This window comes from Diachasma alloeum, unplaced genomic scaffold (assembly GCF_001412515.2).
Source record: "Diachasma alloeum isolate Michigan unplaced genomic scaffold, Dall2.0 Dall_scaffold_00871, whole genome shotgun sequence".
In the NCBI taxonomy this organism is placed as follows: Eukaryota; Metazoa; Arthropoda; class Insecta; order Hymenoptera; family Braconidae; genus Diachasma; species Diachasma alloeum.
This window is the reverse complement of record NW_021680992.1, coordinates 103,435-119,115: the sequence shown is the minus strand read 5'-3', so window position 1 is coordinate 119,115 and position 15,681 is coordinate 103,435. Positions and strand designations below refer to the sequence as shown.

The 15,681-nt window shown below is 35.1% G+C and overlaps 2 protein-coding genes across 2 annotated transcripts; both read left to right on the top strand.

Moving 5' to 3' along the window:
• The first annotated feature begins 281 nt into the window (after window positions 1-281).
• On the top strand, window positions 282-2,184 carry LOC107045078 (cuticle protein 16.5). Its single transcript, XM_015267208.1, has 2 exons — window positions 282-327; window positions 1,650-2,184. Exons 1-2 carry the CDS (start codon window positions 310-312, stop codon window positions 1,926-1,928), a joined length of 297 nt encoding a protein of 98 aa, XP_015122694.1. The 5' UTR covers window positions 282-309; the 3' UTR covers window positions 1,929-2,184.
• A 5,225-nt stretch (window positions 2,185-7,409) lies between these two features.
• On the top strand, window positions 7,410-11,786 carry LOC107045084 (tubulin beta-4B chain-like). Its single transcript, XM_015267215.1, has 3 exons — window positions 7,410-7,466; window positions 8,628-9,092; window positions 10,968-11,786. The coding sequence occupies exons 1-3, from the start codon at window positions 7,410-7,412 to the stop codon at window positions 11,784-11,786; spliced, it is 1,341 nt and encodes a 446-aa protein (XP_015122701.1).
• Window positions 11,787-15,681: the final 3,895 nt, after the last annotated feature.

The following is a 15,681-nucleotide window of genomic DNA, read 5'->3' as shown; positions in this document are numbered from 1 at the left end:
GGGGGGGGGGGAGGGGAATGAGTAAAAAATAAAAAATCGTTGTATGGGCCACCGAGTGGCTCTCGATGGCTCCCCCTTGTGGAAGAGTAGCCAATCGGGTGTGGCTTGGTGGATACCTCCAGGAGGCCATCTAGTATGTCGAGTAATGCTGAAACTGTTTTGTTAAAGGGGGAGGCTACCTCTTGGTGGGGGATTGAATTCCTTTGTTGGTAGTCTGACCGAAGACAACTGGGTATAAAAGACGATGCCCGATATCGATTCAACATCAGTTTTCCCAGTGAAGCAGAGCAAACCCTCAAAACAATCAAAATGATGACCAAGTGCCTCGTAAGTAGCATTCAATAGGCTTCGATATATTCCCGTTTTTTAAATTCAAATTATGGGAAAAAATCAAAGTAAATCGAAAATTCGGTTTTATAATTGATACTAAATTGAATAGAAGGCGGGATGATGAATTTTGCAATTTTGAAAGAAAAAAAAAGTATTTGAATTGAGGAAAAAATGTCTTGGATAATTCGGAAAATTTCCAATTTTTGATTGTTTGAATAAAATGGATGCACTTGAATTTTGCGAACTTTACAAATAAAAAAGTTTTTGAATAGTCTTTTGCTTGGGGTAAAATATTTTGGGTAATTCGGAAAATCTCCAATTTCTAATTGTTTGAATAAAAGAAATAGAGTTGAATTTTGCAATTTTAGAAACACAAATAAAGTCTTTGAATTGAGGAAAATATGTATTGGGTATATCAAGAAATCTCCAATTTCTGACTGTTAGAAACCCGGATTTCCGTAGAAATGAACGCTGAATTGAGAGGTTGCTTTGATTCCAGGATCTCTTATTTCACGGAAGAATAGGGTTTCATTAGATCAGAAACTCGAGATTTCTTAGAATAGAGCATTTTATTCTTCATTTAGTAGCGAATGGTAAAAATAAGATGAATCGATTATTGGAGAGTTAGATAAATATGGAAATCTAACACGTGTGCAAAAATTTCATAGAAATACCTGCTCGCAAATTCTATTGTATTTCTATTGCAATTCCAATATAGAATATCTTTTTTAAATTAAATATCGATTTCAAATTTCTTTAAATGTTATATTGAGAAAAAACAAAAAAAACGTATAAAGTTTATGCTGTGAAATTTCATCCATTAATTTTGGTTCCTCCAATATTTTCTATCAAATATTTGAAATAAAAAGATATTTTCAACAAAATTCCAATAAAATTTCCTACCGAAAATTTCGTCAAAATGTTTCTCACAGAGCAAATTGCGTCTTCCTCAGATTCTGAAATATTTCTGAACAAACTCATCTCAAAGTTCCGTAGACTATCCCATTCTACCCTCGCCTGCATTCAGAAAAACACAGAATGTGTTTCAAACAATAATTTATAGCGGGATTTTGTATGGAAATTTTCGGCATTTGTTTGTCTGAAAAAAATTTAATTAGCAGATTTACATTTATTTCTCACTGTACCAAATTCAACACCCCTCCCCCACCCCTCTCTGAATATCCCCTCTCAAACGAACGAGGAGAATGTAAAAAAAAAAAATTGAAAAGCTTCGCAAAAAAAATTATACAACAATTTTTTAATTTTTTCAGAGACTCGTTAAAAAAAATTGAATCCAACAATTTTTCAATTTTTTTCAGATCCTCTTGTTCGCCTTCGTGGCCGTCTGCTCAGCCGGTGCGATCGTTCCAGCGGCAGTACCTGCAGCACTGACAGTGGGCACATACGCGAGTAGTTACAACGCACACTCAGTAAATCACGCATACGCAGCCCCGTACGTAGCAGCGCCAGCTGTTGCAGCTCCTGCAATAGCAGCCCCAGCCCTGGCTTACTCGTCGTACGCCTACCCCTCAGCATACGCCCCTGCTGCGTACTCAGCCTACCCCTTCGCTGCCCCCATCATCGCTGCTCGTCGTTAAAAATCATCGATTGAGAAAAATCAGCGCAACTTTCGAATGAGGACCTTTAATTGCCCATCAGTCCAGTCGGCTTCGGCTCTGTGAGGACTATCCTGTAATCGAGGGAGGATGACGATTAAGAAGATTTCCAATGTCAATCCGCCGAGGATCGAGGGACTGATTTACCAAGTGGGCAATTTGTCGATAGATCACGCAATCATGGTCCAACAAGTGGCTGAGCGATGGTGCCACAAGCGCTTGATCTCACACGCAGACTTTCACTGGCAAAATCCTAATTTTTTTTTCTGGAATTTGTTCGAATAAAATCGATTGTTCAGCTAAATGGTTGTTAGTGATTATTTCGTTAATTATGGAATACCTAATCCTTATTCTTCTGCACGATTCCGTGATCTTATTGCTAGATTAGTTCATCAAACTTATGATGAGGAAAGAAAACGGAATGAATAGGATCGATTGAAAAATATCTGTAAAGTTAATGGAAGGATTTCAATGTAATTTTGATTAATTAAGATTATGCGGGTTAATTACTTAAACTCTGTCTGATGATTAGGAGGAGGATTATGTAATGGATGGAATGGCCATCTTCCTTAAATAGCAATTGGTTTAAAAATTATAGATATGAACGAATTCAACGGAAAAATTTAGTATTTTCTATGAGAATTTCTGTGGAAATGGTATTTATTTATTTCGTTTATTGCTTTTGAGTTGTTCCCTCTTAGCAAGGGGGGGGGGCAGGGGGTTACTAAATACTACAAACAGATATAAACTTCAAAAGAAGAGAAAGGTCACTAAGTCTAAAACATCATTTAGCAAAAAAACGGAAGAATAAAGGCTTTTGGTACAAATTAGGCTTAGATTGTGTGTAATCTTGGAGTTCGTTTAGAAGGAGAGAGAGACCGAGCGAGAAACAGGAAAGATAATTTTAGGAATAATCTACATTGATTGAAGCCAGACAGACTAAATAAATTATTCCTCGTTGTAAGGTAAAGTTAAATATCTGTTAAGTTGATGGAAGTGTTTCAATGTAATTTTTATTAATTAAAATTACATTGCGGGTTAATTACTTGAATTCAATCCTATGATTAGGAGGATGATTATGTAATGGATGGAATGATCATCTTCCTTAGATAACAATTGGTTTAAAAATTATAGTTATGAACGAATTCAATGGAAAAATTTAGCATTTTCTATGAGAATTTCTGTGGCAATGGTATTTATTTATTTCATTTATTGCTTTTGAGTTGTTTCCTCTTAGCAAGGGGGGGGGAGGACAGATAGTTACAACATAATACAAATGATATAAATTTCAAAAGATGAGAAAGGTCACCAAGTCTAAAACATCATTTAGCAAAAAAAAAACAAAAGAATAAAGGCTTTTGGTACAAATTAGGCTTAGATTGTGTGTAATCTTGAAGTTCGTATAGAAGGAGAGTGAGAGACCGAGCGAGAAACAGGAAAGATAATTTTAGGAATAATCTGCATTGATTGAAGCCAGACAGACTAAATAAAATATTCCTCGTTGTAGGGTAAAAGTTAACTAATGTCTAAGATCTCTTCCCTGATTCTCATTGCATCACAAATATAAAAATATAGAGCTTTCGTACTCTCCTCTGCACCGCAGTCTACAAAAACACATAAATTTTCAATCGTCCATCCATTCACAAAGTATGAGTTCAGATACTGAAATCTAGGGGACATCTTAAGAAAACATGACCGACTGTTTCGAAGTCCTGAAGAAATGTTATTAAAAATTTCAAGTTTTCACGCGGAAAAAAAGAAAACGATGAGAGACCTGAGAATGCAGCATTTTTGCATGAGATTTGTACGAGCGGAGCACTTCGGCACGAAAATTCCGTCGTTTTCACTGCGGAAGGCAAAGGACTATCCCTTGTTCCGACATTAATTATTTGAGTATTCAATAGGAATTAGAATATACAGTCAAAGTCATGAGAATTTTGGGAAAACTACCGCGTGACACAAGGCATCATCCTCCTCGGCGCAGGAGTTTTAGAGAAATTAAAATTACACCACACCATAAAAAAATGGTATTGATAGTTAAAAAGGCTCGTTAGCAGCAGCTGAATCGTTCCATAGAATTCGCCAAGTTTTTCTATTTAATTTTTTCTGATGATCACGACAAAAATTCAATTTTTGTGAAGAATATTACATTTTCTTTTATCAAGTTGGTTAATTTTCCTCAAGTAAATCTGTTCCCCTCCATCAAATCTCACTCGGAGCATATGGTTCTTCGGCCGAGCAAATTTTTTCTCTCAGTGTGGAGTCTTTTCCAATAAAGATGAAAATAAAGATTGGAGTGCTTCGCTCGTATAGAACTCAGACGAAATAGCGGTGATCTCAGGTATTTCTCCATTTAATTTTTTTCCCTGCAGCTATTGTTGCTCACAAATAAATTTTTTTGCCATTGTTGCGTTAGGTTTCCCTCACTCTCCTGAATAAATCGATACCCCTCAAGACGTTAACTTGAAAAAAAATGGAAAAATTCTTCTCCGTAATGCGAGGCAAACATTGAATGGATAAAATCAAATAAAAATATTGGCGAAATTAATGAAGTTCTTCTAGTGCGATTTGTATTTATAGAATCATATGGATCGATCCTCCAAGATTTGTTCCATTAATTAACGACATAAGAACAATTTAAACAACGAAAAAATATTTTGACTAAATGTGAATGCACATGAGTGATCGTTCCATTAGAAAATATCACAGCAGAATAAATGACAATGATTTATGATGTATGAGAAATGAAATTACATGGACTGTTATTATCCACCACAATTGCGCAATGCGCGAGTCATCCGTGGACGCCGTCAAACGTGCACTTACGTGGGAGTCACGCCAAGTAGTTTATATTCACGTCGAATGACAAGCGAGCTTATGCTCAATGAAGCAGTCCGTTCAACTCGCTTTCGCGCTGTCATTAATTCTGAGAGTGAGTCAACGCGTTTGGGATGACAGCGGGAAAACATGAGACAGGGAATTTTGGATTGCACTCGTTATCGATGTTTTCGGATCCAGGTGAAATTTTAGGGCTATGATTTTTTTTAAGATTTTTTTATTCAAGAACTTTGACTATTTTTTTTATGAAACTCTCTTCTGCATTTTCACTTCAACACTTTCACATCAACACTTCTATGTGAGCCCCCGTTGAAGAGACTCAGGGTCCTGAGTATTTTTTAAAATTCATATTTCTTTAGGGGAGAGTGGGGTAAAAGGGACACTTTAGAGTTTTGGTGTAATTACTCATAACTCAGAAACAAATTTATCAATTGAGCTCAGTTTAGGCTCATCACAAAGGGAAAGACTGTTCTTTGCAATGAAAAAAAAAATTAAATTTTATTAACATTTCAACCCGTCATTAAAAGTGTCCGTTTTACCCCAACCTCCCCTATAAGTTAAGCAAAAGTAAAACCCGTTATTAGTGATTAAGCAAATTTATGAATATATATAACTTTGCTTAATCACTAATGACGGGTATAGTATATTTCGTCACTAGGCCGAAAAAAACTTTTCTGGCGAATATGAGTTTGCATGAAAAGTTTTTTTTTGGCCGTATGACGAACAGAATTTTTTGTTATGATGGCCGTAGGCAGAGATTCACGGACGCGGAGCGTCCGTGAAGCGCTGACTCACGGCCGGAATGACAAAAAATATTTTATATTATATTATAAATAAATATTGAGAAATTCATATTTTTCAATACCATATCAATGAGTAATAATTTAAAGTGAACATTATTATTTATCTAATCAGGAATTACTCTTGGACATTTTAGAGTTATCATTCAATCAATAATGAAAATCGAAAGATTTCAATTATTTGTGACGAAAGTCACCGTACTTTCAACTTCCCATTATCCACTACTATTATAGTGAACAATGAATAGCATTTCATTATTGACACATGAATGGAAATTAATTTTATACTATCATTGATTGAAAAAAAAAATTCTTTGTTTCCTTTTTTATTTCCATTCCTCATTAGTATCGCAATGAAAAAAACATTTGGAATTATTATTCATTACGAAAAAATCATAATCCAATTTTTTTCATTAACCACTGGTATTGAAATGAAACGTTAATTAAAGGAAATTATTTTCCTGACGATCTCTGATTCAAAATCCCTGAATTAGTGTCAAACTGCAGAATATTCTTTAGTGATCCGGCGAAATTAGCACCCATTAAATGATTGCATGAGAATCATGGGGATATGATCGATTGATTAATGCATGCAAACGTTGTCGAATTATATTTGATACAAGTGGTATTATGGTGAATCGAGCCAATTTCTGGAAAATTGGCACACACGTATATAAACATTCACCTGGGCATATACGGGGAAACTCCGTTCGTCCCAATTTTAAACAATTATCATTTATTTATAGGAAGAAAATGCTTCGAGAAGAAATCATCAATAGCAGAATGTAAGAATAAAAAAAAAATAGCAGAATGTCATTTAGATGGGGCTGATCATGTATGAACTTTTCAAATTATTCTCACGCAAAAATTTGCAAAAATTTGCAATTAAAATGCATGACCCCCTTGTTCTTTATTCAGACCCTTGTGACCCTTAATCTGACCATCGTGACTCTCATTATATCCTTCATGACCCTTCATTTCTAACCCTTAATTTTGGGGTCTTAATTTCGAGCACCAAATTTCCATCACCAAAAGTTCATTTGAATTTTTATAGCAATCCTTATTTTGACCCTTATAACCCTTAGTTTCTGACCCCCATGACCTTGATTTGAACCCTTAATCATGATCTTGTGACCCTTAATCTGACCCATATAAACCTTAATCTGATCCTTGTGACCCTTATTTGCACCCTTATTCTGACCCTTAATGTGACCCTCGTGACCCTTATTTTGACCCTCATGACGTTTAATCTGACCCTCATAACCCTCATTCTAACACTCATGACCCTTGTGACCCTCAATTTTGGAGTCTTACTTTTGACTACCAAATTTTTATCATCAGAAGTAGATTTGGATTTTTATGATATAGAGAGATTTTCTAAAAATTTTCTTAGTTTCAATAACGTTTTTAACGTTTTCTTCTAAAATCATTTGCCTTCGATATAAATCGACAGTGAATTCGTTTTATTCGTTTGAATTCGTTTTATCAATTTAAAAATGTAATTTCTAAATTTTTTATTTTTTTTGTTACATAGGTGTTAGAACAAACCCGTAGTCCTTTGTCTTCGGGAAAAAAATCCCCAGAAGTGGGGGAAAAACGCGATCGTGAAATTTTCTTTCGGTCGCCTTGGAGAAAAAAAACAATCGCCTGTTGTTGTCATAAGATTGTGATTTTTCACACGGTTCAGAGTCATTGTCTCTTGTCTCGACCTCGTTTGACGAAGATTATCGGATAGAACGTTTTTTTTCCTCTCGAGGTGATATAATAAAGTCGAGCATTCGCTGAATAAATCTTTATTGCCAAGAGGTAGAAGGAATTCGAGAAAATGCGTGAAATTGTGCATCTGCAGGCCGGCCAGTGCGGCAATCAAATTGGGGCGAAGGTAATACTTTCATCAATGCAATCAACATCAATTAAATTCTCCAATCCAGTAAAAATCTATTTTTCTGAATAAGCAGCAGCAAAAAGCATTGAATTATCATGGAATGAAATTAATTCAAGAGAGAAAAAATACAGAAAAAAAATCAATTAAATTGAAGCCGACGATTTCCTGTTCATTAAATTTATTCATTCACAAATTATTGAATTTTCCGATGAAAAAAAAAATGGGATTTAATTTGTATTGAATAAACTTATAGGTTAAAAGAAATTATTCACATTAAATGAAATTTTATAAAAGTTTTCATTTACCGTAAATTGGCTTTTCAGAAGGAAAATTTAATATTCATTGATTTATTTTCTGCCATTAGAATTAATTTATGAATAGGAAAGATTTATTTGGGCGCAGAAGAATCGAGTTAAATAAAACGATCGCTAATCAAAATAATTGTAGGAGAATGAGTGAAAATGTAATTCAATTTTTGCCCCGACAGTTTTGAGATCTTAGACAGATATGAAATTGAACTAGTGCGAATTCATTGAATTTATCCATCAATGAAAACCTAAATTTTCCGAAGAAAAAGAGAAAAATAGTTCTGTCAAATCCTTATCGAATAAAATCAATCCGTGAATGAAAGAACATTTCCCACATCAAATTAAATTTAATTGAATTTATTCATTCATCGACAATTAATTTTTACCAATAACAAAATCTATCTTTATGCATTTTTCTTCCATTAGAATTAATTTATGAATGGGAAAGGTTTATTTGGGATTAAGTAGAATCGAATCAAATAAAACGATCGCTCATCAATATAAATTCAGATGAATGAGTAAAATCTATTGAAATTTTTTCCTCGGCAGTTTTTAAAAGTTATTTACGAGCATGAAAGTGAGTCAACAGGATTCCATTAACTTTATGAATTTCTAACAAGTTACGTTTTCCAAGGGACAAAAAAAATGGGTCAAATCTGTGTTGAATGAAATCAATTCATGAAGTAGAAAAGATTATTACTAAAAAAAAAATTTTTTTAATTATCTACTACAATTGTGAATGGGAAAATTTTATTTGGAGCGAAGAGTAATCAAGTCAAATAAAACAATCGCAAATCAAGATAAATGTAGGTGAATGAGTGAAAATCCAATTAAATTTTTTTCTCGACAGTTTTGGGAAGTTATTTCGGATGAGCATGGAATTGACCCAACGGGCTGCTACCACGGTGACTCGGACCTCCAATTGGAGAGAATAAACGTATACTACAACGAGGCAACTGGCGGAAAATACGTGCCGAGAGCAATTCTGGTTGATCTAGAGCCAGGTACTATGGACGCTGTACGCTCGGGACCATTTGGACAGATATTTCGTCCAGATAACTTTGTATTTGGCCAGAGTGGAGCGGGAAATAACTGGGCCAAAGGTCATTACACCGAGGGCGCTGAACTCGTGGATTCGGTACTCGACGTTGTGCGAAAAGAGGCGGAGAGTTGCGACTGTCTGCAGGGCTTCCAATTGACCCACTCACTTGGTGGTGGCACTGGGGCGGGAATGGGGACCCTACTAATTTCCAAAATTAGGGAGGAGTATCCGGACAGAATTATGATGACTTTCAGCGTTGTACCTTCTCCAAAGGTACATCAATTAAGGGGAGACTTCTGTGAGTTTTAAAGATCGTGGGTTATTGGAGTCAGACTTTTCATACGTTGACGATCGATTATATAGATCTGAAAACGAGTAATTAGTTCAAAAAATTTTTTTCTTATTGTTTGTTTGCCCGAAAACGCTTAAAATGCTAAAAACAGTCCAGGGCCTCCAATTTTTGAGCTACAAAAGATTTTTTTTTCAACATTTTCGGAAAAATGTGTGGAACAACAATTACGAGCAAGTTTTTTGAAATTCGACTCCTACACAGCTGATTTTGTTTTTTTTTTTCATGTAAAAAAATTCACTATTTGTGTAAAAAAATATAAAAAAGCAAATTTAGCCATGTAAGAGGTGAATTAAAAAAAAATCGCTCATAATTGTTATTCCACATATTTTTCCGAAAATTTTGAGAAAAAAAATCATTCGTAGCTCAAAAATTGGAGGCCCTGGACTGTTTTTGGAATTTTAAGCGTTTTCGGGCAAACGAACAATAAACAAAAATTTTTTTTGCACTAATTATTCGTTTTTAGATCTATATAACTGATCTTCAACGTATGAAAAGTCTCACTCCAATAACCCACGACTTTTAAAACTCACAGTAGTCTCTCCTTAATAAAAAAATTCGAGTGGGTTGTTGGGCGCTCGCTCCCATTGCGGGTGGGTTGGAGTGGGTGTGACCCATTATGGGTCGGACCAATAACTTCCCGACCAATCGCCTTTCCTTCATTCATTAGAATCAGATTTTTCTATACAATTTATTTTATTGAGGTATTTTCCATTGAATTTCCTCGGCTCAAATTTTCTAAGCTTTTTTGCTTGATTCTCCTAACGAAAAAAGCAGAAAAATAGAATGGAAAAAAATAATAATGAAAAAACCCATATTGACGCACATTGACAAATCATTGAAAAGTCTCAAATGATGAAACATCTTTGAAAAGATGTTGCTCAGAATCTAATCAGTTCTAAGATACATGAAAACACATCGATTTTCTTAACAAAAATTCGACTGGGTTGTTAAGCGCTCGCTTAACAAAAATCACCATGCAAAATGTTCAATTTTAAACAGAAATCGTCGCGAAAAAATAGAATTTTCTCTAGAATTTCCGTGAAATTATAATAGAACATTTAAAAAAACCTCTGTAGCTCAAAAATTGGAGGCTCTGAACCTTTTTTAATACCTTAAACGTCTACGGAGCAAACGACCAGTAAACAATCAATTTGTTATCACTAATTATTCGTTTTTTTATGTACACAATCAATCCACGCACGAAAAAATTTAATAGAAAAACCTATCGAATTCGTTAGAAACTTTTACTGAATTTCTATTGATCTTTTTATTAGTTTTTGGCTGATTCTATTGAAATGTTCAATAGAAAAAGTTAACAGAATTCGATTTTTCTATATAACTTATTCTTTTCATATATTTTCTATAGAATTTGCTGGACTCAAATTTTCTAAGCTTTTTTCATTCTATTTTTCTTTTCTTCTCATCAAGAAAATCAAACGAAAAAACTTAGAAAATTTGAGCCGAGGAAATTCTATAGAAAATATCTCAATAGAATAAGTTATATAGAAAAATTGAAGTCTATTGACTTTTTCTACTGAATATTTTCTATTGAACATTTCTATACAATCGGCCAAAAACTAATAGAACAGTTCAATAGAAATTCAATAGAATTTTCTAGCGAATTCGATAGGTTTTTCTATTAAATTTTTTCGTCCGTGTCTTCAATGCATAGGAAATCTCACTCCAATCGCCCGCGACTTAAAACTCACAGTAGTCCCCCCCTTACATTTTTTCACACGTGTTCCTCACCAACCCCCTGAAAAAAGTCACCAATCCAATTGCCCCATTTGTTCTAGGTATCCGACACAGTCGTCGAGCCCTACAACTGCACCCTCTCAGTCCACCAGCTCGTGGAGAACACCGACGAGTCCTACTGCATCGACAACGAGGCCCTCTACGACATCTGCTTCCGCACCCTCAAGCTGACAACCCCCACATACGGTGACCTGAACCACTTGGTCTCGGCGACCCTTAGTGGAGTGACAACGTGCCTCAGGTTCCCGGGACAACTCAACGCCGACCTGCGAAAGCTCGCTGTCAACATGGTGCCCTTCCCCCGCCTCCACTTCTTCATCCCTGGATTCGCTCCGCTCACGTCCCGCGGGTCCCAGCAGTACAGGGCCCTGACAGTCCCCGAGCTGACCCAGCAGATGTTCGACGCCAAGAACATGATGGCCGCCTGCGACCCCAGGCACGGAAAGTACCTCACAGTCGCTGCCGTTTTTCGCGGACGCATGTCCATGAAAGAAGTTGACGAACAAATGCTCAACATTCAGAATAAAAACTCAACTTACTTCGTTGAATGGATCCCGAGCAATGTGAAGACGGCAGTCTGTGACATACCACCGAGGGGTCTCAAAATGTCAGCCACATTCATCGGTAATTCAACGGCCATTCAGGAGCTGTTCAAACGCGTCTCTGAACAATTTACGGCCATGTTCAGGAGAAAGGCCTTTCTTCACTGGTACACGGGGGAGGGAATGGATGAAATGGAATTCACCGAGGCGGAGAGCAATATGAATGATCTTGTCTCTGAGTATCAACAGTACCAGGAGGCTGCTGCCGAGGAGGAGGGCGAGTTCGATGAAGAGGAGGAGGGCGAGGGCGATAATTAATTTTTCGATCAATTGAACTGGAAAATTTTGCAATTTTTTTCTCGTAGAATATTTTTCCAATGTTTTTCTTTAATTCAAAGAGATTTTTGCGATTTTGGAATTCTGCAATTTCTGACTTCAATTTGAGGAGAAGAACCTTGTAATGGTTTTCTTCAATTCGAAGGGAAAAATTTTGGGATTTTTCCTTCGATTGAAATTGAGAAATTTTCAATTTTGCACTTCACAGCGAAAAGAAAAATTCTATTTTTTTCTTCTTCATTCTGCCTTCCTTAACATCGTCCGAATGGCAGATTTCCTCGATCCATCTCTCCTCTGATATTTGATTTTGTTCAAAAAATTTAAGTTGCAATTCGAATAAAATCACGTTAATTTCCCAATTGTCCTCACGTCTGTGATTTAATTATTCATGAATGATCTTGTGTCTGAGTATCAATAGTATCAGGAGGCTGCTGCTGAGGAGGGGGAGTTGAACGAAGAGGAGGGCGAGGGCGATAATTAAATTTTACGATGAATTAAACAAAAAAATTTTGCGTTTTTTTTCAATTCAAAAAAATTTTTCCGATTTTTGGAATTCTGTGATTTCTGTTTTCAATTGCAATAGAAAAACCTGGCGATAGTTTTCTTCAATTCGTACAGAAAATTTTTGTTATTTTTCTTTCAATTAAAATTGAGAAATTTTCAATTTTTTACTTCACATCGAAAAGAAAAATTCCCCAATTTTTTTCCCATACAAAAAAAAATTGCAATTTCTTCTCCATTCTCCCTTCCTTGACATCGTCTTGACACTAAAAAATGTTGCTCGTGTCAGAGAAAAGGCAAAATGCCTTAAATAATCCATCTCTACCCGCATATTTGATTTTTTTCAAAAAATTTAATTGCAATTCAAATAAATTCACGTTAATTTCCCAAACAATTCAATGTCTCTCGTCTCTGGTCAAGGCAACTAGAAATAACATAATCATCTCTGACAATAGTTCCTCACATCTATAATTTCACCATTCAGTCCTCGAAATTGAGAAATTTTCAGAATTCGTACCGCCAAAGATGAAGACAATAATTACGCGTATTGAGGAAGCAGTTGGTAATTACTAGCGAAACTTTACAATAGCAGAAGGGTTTATACATGAGTAACATTCAACTCGACATTTTCGCGTGACGCACTGACGGTACCTCCGCCAACGTAACCACGTGTTCAGACAGTGTAAAGCCCACGAATCTCTCATCCATTATTCTTATCCAGGGGAGGCTCTTCGATAATTCAGCACTTACAGGACTCTGTCATAATTCAATTCTCCAATCTGATTAAACAAAGATTGAACATCAAACCACCCCGTCATTGAGGATCCTACTGCCCATGATGATAGGTTTTGTAACGCAAGGATATCGACAGATTCATCTTTATCTATCTCGGCATAACCCACATTTTTACCTCACCATATCTCGGATATTCTCGTATTATTATTAATCATACCTTCCCAGGCATGGGAGGGAAGACGAACGTGGAATCCTGTTGTCCTTATTGCTATCCGAGCTGAGTAATGTAGTCGGAATTTATCTACAATAAAATTCATTATAATATTCAATTGAATAAGCGAGGTTTAAAGCCAGCGGATAATGTACAAAAATATGTGAGTGATCTTGAATGAATTTCCAAGTACTTTGGCCTTGTTTTTTTTTCATGGAATCCCTTTCGATACTTGTAATTGAACGCCGGAGATTTTACTGGAGCGCTGTAGAACTCTTGGTTACTCAACAATCTGCAATCGTTTTATTATTTGAAATTTAGAAGTCTATGTTTGATTATTTGCCAGAATATTTGATTGGAAAACCTAGAAAGTTCTAGTGGTATTTCATTGAGAATTCGATTGTTTTTTCATTGACCAGAATAGCAAAACCTTATCGTTTCTCACTTTCATTAATTTTTATCTCAATAATAATTTTATCTCAGCAATAAGTTTTGCCTACAGCTACCCTTAGTGAAGTAAGCTCGCACTACGGGCGGGTTTTTGGAAATTCACCCCCTAAGGGGGTGAAAAGGGGGCAAATTTTTGTATGCGATTTCGAGAACCGCTCAAGTTAGAGAGTTGAAAATGCGCTTGTAGATTCTCCTTTCAAAATAAAAAGACACGTGTTTTTTATTTTCTCGAAAATCCATCCCTGAGAGGGTGAAACACAGAAAGTTCTAGAAATTTCCATAACTTTCTGAAGATTTCTCGAATTTTCTAGGAAATGAGGGAATATTCTTCGAAACTAAAAACATCTATTTAGTCAATGATAGCGGAAATTTCTAGAACTTTCGGGAGAACTCGAGAATGCTCTACGATAGTTATAAGACAAATTATTCTCATTTCTATTACTATGAGAGATTTCCTTGAAATTTTTGCCGTTTCGTCGAAAGCTCTCAGGTTTTCTGAAGTGTTCTGAAAAATTCGAGGAATTTCTCAAGTGTTCTAGAAAATTCAATTAATTTCTGGAGTTTTCTAGAACATTCGCGAAACTTCAACTTTTTCTTCATCGACTTTGACTTATCATAAATAATATTTCCTTCAATAAGATATCATTTATTCATTTCGGAATGAATGAAAAAAAAAAATAATCATCATCATCATATCAATCATTATATTAATGATCATATCAATGAACATATTGATCATCTTATCAATTATTGTACATCAATTTGAACTAGCCGATTGCTTCGCGTGAGCCTCATGTGGCTAGTCCTGTTATATTACTTGATAAGCAGAATAGAAGTTTCAAAAATCGTTACAATTAAAATATTCCGCTGGTTTTCCACACATTTTTGAGAATATTATTATGGAATCAAATTAACGGAGAATAATCGTTCGATTGTGGTGAATCATGAACTATTTTTGAATTTTTCTAACTATTGATTTTAACTAAACCTCTTCCAAATTTTGTGATTATTCCATTGAAAATTTTTTTGAGTTTTAGAATCTTCAGTTGCTCTAGTAGAAATTGCCGGGATGGAAACTTTTCGGAAGGGAAGTAGTGTTACGAAATCGAATGGTTCAATCTATCCCCCTGTTTTGTAAAATAAACGATAATTAATTGTAATTCTCTAATGTTTGGGAATAACTTCATGTTTAATTCATCTTTGTCATACGGTTGATTCGGAAGAACTGTCAATGAATATGCCCCTTCGACTAATTCCAAATCATTACTTAATTAAATACTAGAATATTGAATAGAACATAATAAATAGGAATTATTCAATAGAAAAAATCTAATAAATTGCCATTTCCTGCAGTTTTATTACAGCGTTATTTTACACTTATTACTCATCATTTTGTAATTGTTTTATTACCCAGAAAACTATTTTCGCCAGTGCCATATAAATTTAACAGGACATCGGCAATTCGTCGACAAATTGTCGATATACTGTTTGCTGGGTATTTAAAATTCGAAGGTCAAAATCTGATTGTTTGCCCGAGTATTTGATGGGAAAACCTAGGAAAGTCTATTGGTATCTCATTGAAAATTAATTTTTTTTCCTTGCTTCATGTTGTTCCGCGTATAAAAAAATTAAAATATTCAATAGAGATTGTTTAGAAGAAAAAACGTAATAAACTGCGATTTCTTTATGCAACATGTTCCATTGAGATATTTTCTATGAAAATTTCTCGGCATAAATTTTCTACGTTGATTTCCCTGCATTCCTTCCCTCTCGCATTGAAGAATTATTCGTGTGAGAACGGTCTCCAAAGAATCTGTTGCGTAGAATATTGTATTGATCTTTCGTATGAATTATTTCCTATACAACATCTGAATTCGAAAGAAATGGGCAGAATTTTTTAATAAAATGAACGAATATCAAATGAAATTCTTAATGGAAATCGAATACAATTTCCTAGCGAATGCGCTACATTGTTTTATT

Coding starts and splice junctions, on each gene's coding strand:
- LOC107045084 (XM_015267215.1), top strand. CDS start 7,410: ATGCGTGAAATTGTGCATCTGCAGGCCGGCCAGTGCGGCAATCAAATT. Junction 7,467..8,627: donor GCAATCAAATTGGGGCGAAG/GTAATACTTTCA, acceptor TTTTCTCGACAG/TTTTGGGAAGTTATTTCGGA. Junction 9,093..10,967: donor GCGTTGTACCTTCTCCAAAG/GTACATCAATTA, acceptor CATTTGTTCTAG/GTATCCGACACAGTCGTCGA.